At 39.5% G+C, this 14456-nt stretch overlaps 1 protein-coding gene across 1 annotated transcript in view; it reads left to right on the forward strand.

Moving 5' to 3' along the window:
• sv2ca (synaptic vesicle glycoprotein 2Ca) overlaps positions 1–14456 on the forward strand; it is a 51472-nt gene that overhangs the window by 16550 nt on the left and 20466 nt on the right. The window contains exons 3-4 of the mRNA XM_047382684.1: positions 5962–6142; positions 7284–7435. Of these exons, the coding sequence (XP_047238640.1) occupies positions 5962–6142; positions 7284–7435 (333 nt within the window). The remainder of the gene's footprint in view (positions 1–5961; positions 6143–7283; positions 7436–14456) is intronic.

A 14456-nucleotide genomic window follows, 5' to 3' on the forward strand; every position in this document is an offset into this window, starting at 1 on the left:
CAAATCCAGTTAAACTTATTGTTTTGCCTAAAATATTTTACCCCACCACAACCATGTTGTTTGTAATATTAAATAAGATTAAATTAGAAATATTACAATTGCTAAACGAAATTAGAGGATGGAGCCTACCAAACATCGAAAATTATGTTCTTTCGATACAAGCTAGGATTATCTCTTCTTGGATACATGAAAAATTAGATTCACCCTGGTTTCATATAGAAGTATCACCACTGTCACCTGGGAACATATTAGGAAAACGTTTAAATGATTTGCCACAAATAGTGAAGGACAATCAGCTGATATGTAATGCTTTGTGGGCATGGTTAAAACTGAGGAAACAGTTTAACAGAAATGATATTATGTATCAGGACCAGCCATGTTGTATATTGTATTGTTTATTTGGATAAAAGAAAGAAAAGTAAAAAAAAAAAAAGAAAGTATGAAATTTCATCCATATAAATCATACAAACTTGGGCCTTTGAAGGGAGTTTGCCTCTCCACTGTCGCTATATGCATGCTCAATATGAGGAATTGCTGCAAAGTCAATGCAAGCGACTGTCCACTGTCTCTACATGCTCATCCAGGGGGAGTGAATGGTTCAAGTCCCTGACTTGCAAGGAGCTCCTGCTCCAAAGTCAGTACCCTCAAGCTCACCTGAAGCTCGAAGTCTTAAGGTGAGCAGGAGCTCCATAGTCAATACCCTCAAGCAAAAAGTCCTCTGGAGAAAGGTTTATGATGAGATCATTGAGCTATCTGGCCCTAATGACAAGAAGAATGTTTAGAGGAATTCAGGAAAGGCTTCCAAATCTAATAACAGGGTAGTGTCAAGCATGGTGGTGGCATCATGCTAAAGGACTGTTTTGTTACCACTCATACATTACACAGTGGATTGAATGATAAAGAAGGACATCTAAATTGTTCAGCTCAACCTCAAAGCAACAGCTTGATGATTAAAAGTTTGACACAATTGGGTATTACAGATGGACAGTAATTCCTAACAAACATGAAAAGATAAAACATTCTCACATTCAGCTTCCAGAAAGGCCCTGAAATTAGATGTATTATTATTATTATTTATTAAAAGTGTTCAAGGTGGTATAGTTGGTAGCACTGCTGCCTTGCACCAAGAAGGTCCTGGGTTCGACTTCCAGCCAGGGCTCTTTCTGCATGGAGTTTGCATGTTCTCCCCATGCATGTGTGGGTTCTCTCCGGGTACTCCAGCTTCCTCCCACAGTCCAAAACATGACTCTTAGGTTAATTGGTCTCTCTATATTGCCCTTAGGTGTGAATGAGTGGGTGGATGGTTGTTTGTCCTGTGTGTGTCTGTGTTGTCCTGCGATGGACTGGTGACCTGTCCAGAGTGTACCCTGCTTCCTGCCCATAGACTGCTGGAGATAGGCACCAGCTTCTCTGTGACCCCTAATGGAAGAATCAGTAGAAAAGGACTGACTGACTGACTGACTGACTGTTCATAACCTTCATAGACAGGATTTCTGGGCACAGCCAAGGGCCGGAGGGGGTCTGGTTTGGGGTCCAGTGGATATCGTCTCTTCTTTTTGCAGATGAGAAGACCTACAGGACCTACAATACTTACAGCATGCAGCCGCATGTGAAGCGGCTAGGATGAGGATCAGCTTCTCCGGTCATGGTTCGCGATCGGAAAAGAGTGGCTTGCCCTCTTCAGGTTGGAGGGGAGCTTGGGGTCTTGTTCATGAGTGAGGGGAGAATGGAGCAGGAGATTGACAGACAGATTGGTGTGGCCACCGCAGTAATGATGACACTGTGCCTGTCCGTAGTGGTGAAGACAAAGCTGAGCCAAAAAGCGAAGCTCTGGATTTACCGGTCAGTCTACGTTCCTACTCTCACCTATAGGCATGAACTTTGGGTCATGACCGAAAGAGCGAGATCCTGGATACAAGCGGCTAAAATTAGCGTCCTCCGTAGGGTGGCCGGGCACAGATATGGTGGGGAGCTCGGAGGATGGGAGGAGCACAGAGTATAGCCGCTGCTCCTCCACATCGAGAAGAGTCAGTTGAGGTGGCTCAGGAATCTGTATTGGATACCTCCTGGACGCCTCCCCAGGGAGGTGTTCCAAGCACGTCCCATTGGGAGGAGGCCCAGGGGATGGCCCTGGACATGCTGGAGGGACTCTGTCTCTTGACTGGCCTGGGAATGCTTTGGGCTCCCCCTGGAGGAGCTGGAGGAAGTCCAGGTGTCTCTACTGAGTCTGCTGACGCGGATAAAGTGGAAGACGATGAGTATAAAATCTAAAACTCATTTGAACTCTGTCATTCCCAGTAAGAACATTGGTAATTGTGTTCCAAAGATTATTCTGAAAACTAGTTGATAGCTTCAAAAAGCATCTTATTTCTCTTCTCCTTGCTAGGAGATATATACCAAAAAATGTAGGGAGGGTGAGGGGTGTGTGTGTGTGTATATATTTGAGTCTGCATTTATACTTTTGACCATGTGTGGATTAGAGATAATTTATAATAATATAATAATATAATAATAATATTTGTTATTCAAAAATAATTTAAGGTGTGTTTTTATTCTCAGTTCACCCCACAAAGTTAACAGTTAATAATAAATAAATCATGAAAAACCCAAAGATAAATAAAAAGAGGTTTTTCAAATATAAAAAAGGGAAAAACATATATTTTTTAAATAAGTGGATACAATTTAATTTATTATCCAAATAATAGGAAGAATATACTGACTCAAATTCTTCCAAAGGTCTAGGGAAGTTGGAGCCGGTCTGCAAACTGCATTGTGTTAGTGGATGTCTGTGCTATTTTTGGATTATATTACACTACAGTGCAGTAGTCTCCTGTTTGTTGGTGCCAGCACTGCTGACATCATGCTGAAAGATACTGTGGAGCTAGACTGGGACAGAACATCAATAAATTCATTACGCAATTGAGTGTCCTGTGAGCAATGTATTTACAGCTTAACTGTTTGTGGCCTTCTCAAGGGTCTTATAATGGCAGGAAATAGATCTTATTTTCTTGCCCACCCTTTATCCCCCAAAAAGGTTTACTGAATGTGATCCTGACACAGAGTGAACTGTTGTTTAAATGGGTGATATGATATAAAGAGATAAAATGGATACCAAAGGATTTTGTTTCTCTGCACCTTGAAGGAAAATCGTATCTGTAATGAAGCAAGTGGAAATAGTGCACAAACTGAAGAGGCCTGTTATATTGAAAATGGACTTTATGGGGACTTCAAATGAGTAACTTGAAAGGGGTCACATTTTGAAGCTAGCTCAGCTAAGAGTCCTGCAGTAAAACTGTCAAGCAGGTGTCTGCTCAAACCAGAGTATAGACCTGCACGAATGAAGAATGAAAGGCAATGCTTCTTTCTCTTAAATATCTTGCAGTAGCACAAACTCAGTGTCCTCCAGTCTGAGTCAAATCTACCATTCAATGTAGCACTGCAGTGTGGTTCATTGTATCCACTGCAATGGATTTTTAAGCACAAAATGGGCCCGAACTAGATCTCTGAAGATGGTTGGATATTTTCGAAGGTAAATTATTGCTAATGTTATATGTTTCTAAAACATAATGTTTCTTTCTGAAACTGAAGGATCTTATGAATGAGAAATATGGAGCTAGCATTGCTCTTAGCAGCCAATGCCACACAATAGAAGCTGAAGCAGCGCTATGGCCTTCTCTCTTCAGGGCAAATTTATGACAGTCAGTGAGAGAAATCAATGCTGTTTTGTTGGAGCATTGATCCCATCTGTGATGACTAAGATTAAAAGAGACCAGAGGGCTCTTTTGGTAAATTAACCTGGATTATAGTTCACATTGGTCTCCCTATTGTTCAAAGCCTGTTTTTTTTGGCCTCTTCACTCTGTATGTGCTCGTCGGTGTTAAATAAGAAGATGCTCACTCATACAAATACTTTTTTTCCAAGAGATTCTGAACATTTTGGCATTTCCTAAATGTAAACGGGTTGTGCAGAGCTTGGCTTGTAGTAGAAACAATCATATGAATCCAGCTACAGTGCTTTGCAAAGGTCTTCACAGGGCCTAAAGTTTGTTACATTTTGTCATGTTCTAACCACAAACTAGATCAGCAGAATTCTGTTGATGGTTTTTCAGAATGTCTTTGTAAATGAAAATAATAAAAAAGTAAAGTGCCTTTATTTGAGTCTCCTATACTCTGATACCCCTAAATAAAATCTAGTTCAATCAATGTAAAATATTTTTTAAGCTCTCACCATCTCACAGAGCACTGTTCAATCCAATTTCTAAACAAATTTAAATAGTATGGCACAACCTACCAAGACATGACTGTCTACCCAAATCAAAGGACCATGCAAGGAAAGCATTAACCATAGAAATGCAAAGGGGCCCATGGTACCTCTGGAGGACCTGCAGAGGTCCACAGCTGAGGTGGGAGAATATGTGGACAGGATAAGTAGTGATGATGCACTCCATAAATTTGACCTTTATGTAAAAGTAGCACAAAAAAAAATAAAACAATTGTTGAAAGAAAACGATTAGAAGTCCTTTTTGCATTTTGCATTTTGCCACTAGACATGTGACTTGGCTTACATGTGAAACAAGATGCTCTTGTCAGATGGGACTTAAATGAAGTGATGGGAATAACGGCGTTAAAATAAATGCTGTTACTAACAGCGTTACTTTTTTCGGTAACGAGTAACAAATAACTTTTTTCAGCATTACAATGCCATTACGCACAATTAAATGGGGCACGTTATAAACTAAAACAACACATTAAAGCTCTTGTCATCTGTTGTGGCTCACAGCCACATGAGCTAAGCTTTTTATCTTTGCTGAAGGGAGGCAAACTAGCAGATGTAAGCTGCAACAATGGCAGCTTGAAGGGAAAGACTGGGTTTTCAAAGTGGAAGTACAGGCCCTACTCTATTCTCCTTGAGGTAAAAGGCAAGAACGTACATGTGAAGTAAATGTTAAAACTTCGGGGTCAGTAGGCTACTTGTCCATGTAATTCCACTTTATGCAACTGGAACAATCTAAATTCATAGATATATTTAAACTTTAAAAAAGTAACGCAAAAGTTACTTTTCCTGTTAACTATTAACTTTTATAGTGGAGCAACTCAGTTACTAACTCAGTTACCTTTTAGGAGAAATAACTAGTAACTACAACTAATTACTTTTTTAAAATAACATGCCCAGCACAGCTTAAATGTTACTTCATGCTATGTGTTGTGGAAGACTAACCATCTACCTGGTGGAACGTGGTGTTGGTAGCATCATGCTGTGGAAAAGCTTTTCTTCAGCAGGGGGATGGAAGCTGGTCACAGTTGATGGGAAGACGGATGGAGCTAAATACAGGACAATCTTGGAATAAAACCTGGTGCAGGCTACAAGAGATGATAGGTAGAAAGTTCGCCCTCCAACAGCGCAGCAACCTTAAACCTACAAATAGGGCTACAGAGAAATAGTTTTAGATTAAAAAAAAGGCCAAATAAAAGTTCAGACCTAAATCCAGTCGAGAACATGTGGCATTAAAATTGCGGTTCACGGACACTCTCTATTCAATCGGACTGAGCTTGAGGTATTTTGCAATAACAAAGTTACAGAAATGTCTATCTCTAACTGTGCAAACCTGGGATGGTCTATCCCAACAGACTTTAAAAAGGTTTTACAAAGTATTGACTGATTGCAAATCCAAAAAACATATAGGATTGTTATTTGTAAAAAATGCATCGTTTTCTTTTTACTTCACAATTGTGCACAAATTTTTACGATAAATTGTTATTAATATCATTACAGAATTAAAGGAAGTTTGTGGTTGGAATGCATAAAAAATCTTAAAAAGTTAAAGAAATATGAATACTGTTGCAATATATTTAATATGTTATAGGCTATAATAATAAATACTTCTCTGACAGTCTGCTTGTATATCCATTGTCTAATTTGTACAGGGAAACAAAAAAGCTACCTTATCTGTTCTTTTTCCAGGCAGCATTGTTTACCTGGGAATGATGGTTGGAGCTTTCTTCTGGGGAGGGATGTCTGACAAAGTGGGCCGGAGACAATGCCTCCTCATTTGCATGTCCACCAATGGCTTCTTTGCCTTCCTGTCATCTTTTGTCCAGGGATACGGACTGTTCCTTCTCTGCCGTGTAGTCGCTGGCTTTGGGTAAGTCTTATAAGGTGCAGGTCAAGGTGAAATCTTGTAAAGCAGTCCACAGCCGCTCTAAAGAAATCTACATTTACATCAGTGAGATGGCAGCACACTGTTCTTAGTCAGGCAGAGATTTAGTCTCTGTGAGACAAAAGCTTTAAAAGTGGGTTTCCCAATTTCTGTTTGTTTATACATTCAGAAAAAAGTACCAAAAACAAGAGCATTTCCTTTGATCATGTGTTCACTTCTTAGTGGAAACAATATAATTTATGATTTTTTAACCTTTGAAACTTTGCTTCAATATTTATGTGTATCATGTTTTATAGTTTTAAACAATCTTATTTCTTCTTAGAGTCAGTTACATTCAGAAAAAGAGTGTGTCCTCCACTTGCATCAGACACTTGACACATACTGTGATTTATTATGTTGGGAATATAGCTGTTCATTTAAGAGCTAATTCAGTAATTGCGCCTACATCATTCTCTCCAGAGACTCTCAGAGTAATTGAAACAGGGACCAGAGTGAGATGTGTCTCTGAATGATGAGGAATCATCATTCAGGATTGTTTTCTGTTCTGTTGTATTAAAACAGTTTCACAGACACTTGCTGGAAGCAAGTATAACACATACAGTTCTGAGTATTAGGGCATAGAAAACAATAGGTATATCCAACTCTAATTACACATAAAGAACAACAACTGATTAATGCACTTAAATTAATTTAACAAAAGAACAACAGCACTGATCAGAGGTGGGTATTGAAATGTGATATACACACCTGGCGTTTCCATGGGCATTAAGAGAGTAGTACCAAGTAGTACCGGGGTCCTGCAAACAGAGATGATCAACAACCCTGACCATTTTATAAAGCAGAAGCTTTGGTTATTTGCTTCTCTTAGACTAAGAAAGAGACAGAAAGACAGACATCAGTCCTGCCGTCCATGCATCTATTGTTTCTTGGACTAAGCTGCAAGGACAGCAATCTGATGACTGTCCCCTACTGTTATTAGATTAGCTGCAGAGGGGATTTTAGAAACATCTGACAGCTTAACCTTGCCTTTTGAAAGCTAGAATATAGTCTATAAGATCACAGCAGAAACATACTTTTACTGACTCGGTTTCACTCTTTCTAAATATCCTTTCTCCTGTTCTTGCAGGATCGGAGGTGCTGTGCCCATTGTTTTCTCCTTCTTTGCAGAGGTGTTGTCCAGAGAGAAAAGAGGAGAGCACCTCAGCTGGTTGTGTATGTTCTGGATGATTGGCGAGATCTATGCATCCGCTATGGCCTGGGCCATTATACCGCACTATGGTAAGTTCACCCAAATGAAGGAGACACTTTAAAGATGAAGGAATACCTTTATAGAAAATGGTTGTTTTGGTTTTCTTTTAAGACAAGCAACTCATTAATAGCAGAAGACAAACTGCCTTCATTGATATAGGAAATGCTGAATATGATCTGAATTAAACTGCCAGTTATGTGTTGAAAAAGGCATGCTTTAAAGATTGAGTTTCACAGTATCCAATTTAACTTTATGATAGTTACAAAACTGTCCTGGCTTTCTCCATAATTACATCTTGAGGCGTTTGTTTTCCCTTCCATGTGAAGCAATCACTTAAAAGCTGTAGCTCTCACCCCCACTATGAAAGGTGAAGGTCAGGAGAGTAACATATGTATGTTTATTAGAAGACAGACTGCAAGTGTGATAACTGTAAAACTCCAGTTTAATGTTAAAATTTAGTAACTACAGATTATGCTCATGTTTTACTTGAGCCAGGTGGCCACTGTTAACACTTCAGCAATCTTTATCATATTCATTAACTTTGATAACTGTTGGAATTTGAGAAAGTTGTGGTTATATAGGGAAGACCATGATGCTTTAAAAGTCTAAAAGTGGTCTAGTCAGCACAGATTTAGTATAGTTTTTAAAGGGGATGCAATAACTTAAAAGTCAGGTTGACATAAAACACGTACTCGTACTCGTACTCATCATCGCTTTACCCGGGACCGGGTCGCGGGGGCAGCAGACTCAGTAGAGACGCCCAGATGTCCCTCTCCCCAGACACCTCCTCCAGCTTCTCCGGGGGGAGCCCAAGCGTTCCCAGGCCAGCCGAGAGACATAGTCCCTCCAGCGTGTCCTGGGCCGTCCCCTGGGCCTCCTCCCGGTGGGACGTGCCTGGAACACCTCCCGAGGAAGGCGTCCAGGAGGCATCCGGTATAGATGCCCGAGCCACCTCAACTGGCTCCTCTCGATGTGGAGGAGCAGCGGCTCTACTCCGAGCCCCTCCTGGATGGCCGAGCTCCTCACCCTATCTCTAAGGGAGTGCCCGGCCACCCTACGGAGGAAGCTCATTTCAGCCGCTTGTATCCGGGATCTCGTTCTTTCGGTCATGACCCCAAAGTTCATGGCCATAGGTGAGGGTAGGAACCTAGACCGACCGGTAAATCGAGAACCTCGCTTTTCGGCTCACCTCTCTCTTCACAACGGGCACAGCGCCCCCATTACTGCGGCAGCCGCACTGATCCATCTGTCAATCTCCCGCTCCATTCTTCTCCCACTCGTGAAAAAGACCCCGAGATACTTGAACTCCCCTCCAACCTGAAGAGGACAAGCCACCCTTGCCGGTCGAGAACCATGGCCTCAGACTTGGAGGAGCTGATCCTCATCCCAGCTGCTTCACACTCGGCTGCGAACCGCCCCAGCGTGTGCTGTAGGTATTGGCTAGAGGGGACTAGCAGGACCACGTCATCTGCAAAAAGAAGAGACGAAATCCTCTGGTCCCCAAACCAGACCCCCTCCGGCCCTTGGCTGTGCCTAGAAATCTTGTCCATAAAAGTTATGAAAAGGACCGGTGACAAAGGGCAGACTGCCGGAGTCCAACATGCACCAGGAACAGGTCTGCGAACCAAACTCCTGCTCCGCTTGTACAGAGACCGGATGGCCCCTAGTAAAGGGCCCCCAATTCCATACTCCTGGAGCACATAAAACTGGGCGTATTTATTCAGAATACACCTGCCAGTTTGTGATTTTATGTCTATTTCTCCTTCATTTCTGAAGGAAGTTATTTTTTTACAATGTGTTCTGTACCTTACACACACACAGTTTCAATGACTTATTTCAACTGTGCAATCCTAAAAATATCAGCCTTTCTGTTGCAGTGTACTGCATTAAAATTCGTTTATGCATTTTGGACTGTTATGCCAGATTGTTGAACTTATTGGACAAATGCGATTGTTAAAGAAAGTTTAGCCCTTGTTCCTTAACTGTGGATTCTTCTAACCTGGGAGGAAGACTGTTATTAGGTCAATGATAATGGCTCTCTTCTCTTCTCTCTTCATGAGACTGTCGAACAACAACAGAGTGTCTTCAGTCAGAGGCTTTTTCAGATCTGCTGTAAGACGGAGCACTACAGGAGATCCTTCCTGCCCACAGCCATCAGCATCTACAACGGCTCTTTGAGGAAACCCGCATAATAAGAGCTACAACAACATTTAATTTCCCTTTGAGATTAATAGTATTTTTCAATTTGTTTATAGAGAAATAGGACGATCTAACACCGGGTAGAGCGGAGACCAGTTTAGGAGTGTTCTGGCTCGTGTGTCATCTTCTTCTCAGACATGTGCTTTACACACAACAAAGTCTGGTGCATGATCGAGAGGTTTCTAGCACATACGTTGAGAGGAACACTATAATCTTCCTTATTTGGTGTTCCTCTTCTTAATATTCACATTCTTTCCCCAGAGACAGTAGACAATAATAGTTCACCCTTCTTTTTCTAAGTACTAAACACCCACAACCTCTTCTCTGAAACCCATATACAAAAACAATAGATTCCTATCTCGCACCAACATGGCTTCTATTAAACAAATTTTGTTGCCCTTTACCCCCCAGAAACCAGACTAAGAAAACAATCTTCATGCTACATTGAATATTATAATACACTCTGCATTAGCTTAAAAGCTTAATTATTTTAACATGATCTATTTTAAAAGGTTGCCACGAGAGTTATGATAAGGAATAGACGAGGATCGTTGAAATTCTTTGTCTAACTTATTTCTACTACCTGTTAAAAAGAAGAATATAATTTACTAATTTGTCTTCAGTTGATCTTTAAGGTTTGAAAGATCTTTATTTTTTTGCTTCAGATACATTAGCCTTTAAATTATATTCTGATTTGTAGTTTAGAAAGTTTGGGACAAATACCATGTAGAATTTATTGGCGATTAAGATTTTTTGCAGATACTTTTTTACTGCTATAAAACATAACCATAGCAACGAGACTTTTTTTTCACATCCAAGAGCAGCCAATTAATATGTCAAATGTTCAATTAATACTTCAACTTCAGATCCACTGTAATACTGACCACATCAGGAGATCCTTTCTGCCCACGGCTATCACCATCTGTAACTTTTTTTTTATTTTAAAGATTTTTTTTGGGGCACCAGTGGCCATTGTTTTTGCTATTTTTTTAAATTAGGCAGAAAACAAGTGGAGTGGAGAGACCACAGGTCTCCGCGGTCGGGACCCGAACCCGGGACAGAGCACTCTAGTGCTACATGTCACTACTCCATGCATCGCACCCCCTACAACAACATTTTTAAGAAAGTTCTTTAATATACATTACAACAACATTGTATTTCCCTTTGGAATAAATAAGGTATTTTTGAATTGAATTTAAATTGAACTGAATTTATTTTTATGCGCTGAATTATGATGTTACATCCATGCCGATCACGATTTGCAGACTAGTACTGTATGATTTGTGAAAAATAAGGCTCTTCTGGATTCCAGTCATATTGATTAACACATGACTAAAGCTAAATCAAATATTCAGATTTTGGAAGATGTTGAAAGAGGGAAGAACGACTTAGAGGTTTAGATTATCAGTGTTAACTAGAAAAAGACTGCCTATTTCCCTTCCCCATACGTTGCTTTTATTTTAAACCTGCTGTCCCTTCCTTTTACTGGATGCTATCTCCTCTTGCTTTGTTCTCTGCACAGCCCCCTGTCTAACTCTGTCCTTCCTTTTGTTACCTCTCCTCTCCATCTCTGCAGAGTGTTCTTCTTGATCAAGCATAATTAGATTTTTCTCCTTGCTCTAATAGGACAAAGCTACATCTAGAAGTGATTTATGACCAGCCTATGCTTTAGTCAGCCTGTGACGTCAGTACGACAGAAGCGCAGTGTGTGTATGTGTCTGTGTGTGCATGCACTGCTACACAATGTGTGGATGAGATATTACAAGTTTAGCAGACACACAGGTCTTCCTCTAGGAAAATTGAAAGAAATAAAATCTGACACTGGAAGAGGTCAGAAATGTTAAAACACACACACACACACACACACACAAACACACACACACACACACACACACACACACACACACACACACACACACACACACACACACACAGACAGATGATCGGTATCACGCTGCACTCAACTGCTGACCTCTGCAGTTGCCCTACTGTCGAAGGCTGTATGTCAGCTGCACCTAATACATTTGCCAGAAAATGGAAAGTAGGAACTAATGTTAACAGTTTCAAACTATTTTAAAGTAGAAAATGAGAGCAATTCCGTTACAAACTTAGTAGTTTTGTTATTTTGCTGTAGTTATCAAAGAACTAGATTTAATGCTACAAATTTAAGCAGGCTTTTAAAATATAATCCCGCATCCAGTTTATCCAGCGTTTAAAAGCAAGTAAGGTGAAGCAACACACTTTATAGGAAACTCTAAAGAGAAGATTAATGTTTCCAAGCAACAGAATATGAAGGAGCATAGCATAAAATTCTAGGTGCAATGCGTTAACCATCTTAGTGGTCCTCTATGCTCATCTTATCAATATTTTCCATCCATATAGGACTGAGATAAAATATTCAATCTAAATTTAATATCAATATTGACAAACTGTCTCATTGCCAGCAGGATATAATTAAAATGCCCAGACTTAATTTAGCTCTATTTTTATTTACACATAAAGAACCTCATCAGCAATTATTGGAAATGTTTTTGAACAAATGTGAAAAAAAATGGTGTTTGAATTTATTTAGCAGTAAATGCAAACTGATGGCTCTCCATGTTTGCAAAATCATTAATGAGGTATTTTTTGTTAACTGTCATTCAATGGAGAACAGACCTCACCTCTTCAGTCTATCCATGTGGTCCATGATGTTAAACTTTGTTAATACTGATATTCTACAATGTTTCAGTTGTTCTGAAAGAGTATATGCATGTACACATACGTACACAACAATTTACTAGACATTGCCTATAAAGGAACACCAGTCTTTGTAATGTACCTCCTGTCTTACTGTAAATTTATTCTAGTGTCTTATAACCTCATGCCTGCTGGGCACCTCTCTGATGCCTGGCACTTCTTGAGAATTGTTTTTTTTTTGAATGCCTTGAATTAAGCAATTAGGTAACAATTATAAGATCAAACAGTCTTTTTAAAGTTTAAATATTGTTAACACAAAGTCCACAAAACTAATTTTCAAATGGTTGGTGGTTATAACTTTGATCATGATAAATTTATGCTCACTGCTCAGTAAAATTAGACTTTTCTCTCCCTGTCCTTTCTTTTCTTTTTTGGTAGCCTGATTTTTCTATCTCAGGGAAAACATTACTGTTTCTGCACTGTCAGTGCAACTCAGTTGACCGGGTGCAGGTCTGGACTAAACCCAGGCGCAAAATGGTTTGGAGAGCTATCACTGTTGTTAATGGAAAATGTACTTCCTCAACAATGTCATTTAGCCAGTGTGAATTTCATTATGAGAATATTTAATTAGAAATTAAAAAATCAAACTATATCCCTTTTCATACCTGGATGTTTGAGAGATCCTGGATAAACAGTCTTGACATTACACAGCTGACACTGCTCTGCTCACACTGAATAACAAAGTTCACATCACCTGCCGAGTCAGTTATCTAATGTGACTACTGTTGGCTCTACAGACATTTGAGTTCATAGGTTTGCCCAATACCAGTGCTTAGCCTCAGGGCACACAATGGGCTGTGCAGCATGCCTAGCAGTTTGGTCTAATACTGCAAGACCAAAGAAAAGCAAGAAATTGAGAAGAACTGTTTGGTTAAAGGTCATACAAACACTGGTTCCTATAAAATCAGTGTGGTCAGCCTACTTTGATGCTGGATTGAATCTGGAATTAACAACGTTAATCACACAAATAGATTACGGTCTTGAGATATCCTTTTTGTAGAGCAAAATTGCCCTGGCACATGTAGGCAACCATTTGCTCCATATGATATGCCATAAATGCCAAATAGGACACATAAAAAAAAAAAAAAAGTACTCGAGATAAACCTAAATGTGCAGATCAACTCAAGTTCTAATTCTAGAAACACATCAAGAGTAATGGATGATGTAGGGATTTATTGGTGGAATTCCACAAAATAGTCAACTTCTAATCAATTAATATAGAATTCTTAATTTACTAACAATTGATTAATTAATTAATAATAATTAATATGTCTGAACTGTTATGAACAGAGGTTAAAAAGATGAAGATGGTTAATCATTCATGTACTTCAAACCTCTGTAGAGCTATGGAGGTGTCATCATTTAATTAACTATATTGTATAATAGGTATATAGAGTCACGGTGCTGTAAAAAGTGTGGGTATCAGACTGAGACTACTATGAGTAAAGCTTAACCTAAATAACTCACATCAGCATTAAGGCCAAAAGCTGATTAAGATAATTACATGCTCAAGCCTGGGGAAGTCCTCCACAGGTGAAGGCTGTATATTGTAGGCCACGCCCATTTGGTCCCGCAATCACAGCAATATGAGATGAATACTTATTCAGCCCGTGTTTCTCGCCAGGATTGCCTTGTACGGTGTGAAAGGGCGAAATGATCCACAGAAATGGATATTTGTGCTTACGTGCTTTTGTAGAACTCTGATGTGAAACATATTGAAGTTTTACATGTATGCGAACCTCAGTTTATAAGCAGATATTCCCAATTGTTTATTTAAAAACAAAAAAACTGACAAGGTTTCTACATATCCTTTATACAACATAGGGACTTTATGTAGGTTTAAAGTACACAAGAAAATTACAAAAGGATTAAATTAATTACTGCTTCATATATTTTTCTGTCCTGTGAGGGAGATTAGATGGGGTTTTTGGTTTAAACCAAAAACTGAAAAAAACCAAAAAAACAAATGTATTAAATTTAACTATATGGTGCTTTCACCCACTGTTGACATGTCCAGATACATTCAGTGGTAATATCAACATTATGTGTGAGTCTCTGCATCTAAAAAATTTGAATATCATAGAAAATTTAATTTATTTCAGTAACTCGACT

The sequence above is a fragment of the Girardinichthys multiradiatus genome, chromosome 12 (genome assembly GCF_021462225.1).
Source record: "Girardinichthys multiradiatus isolate DD_20200921_A chromosome 12, DD_fGirMul_XY1, whole genome shotgun sequence".
Lineage (NCBI taxonomy): Eukaryota > Metazoa > Chordata > Actinopteri > Cyprinodontiformes > Goodeidae > Girardinichthys > Girardinichthys multiradiatus.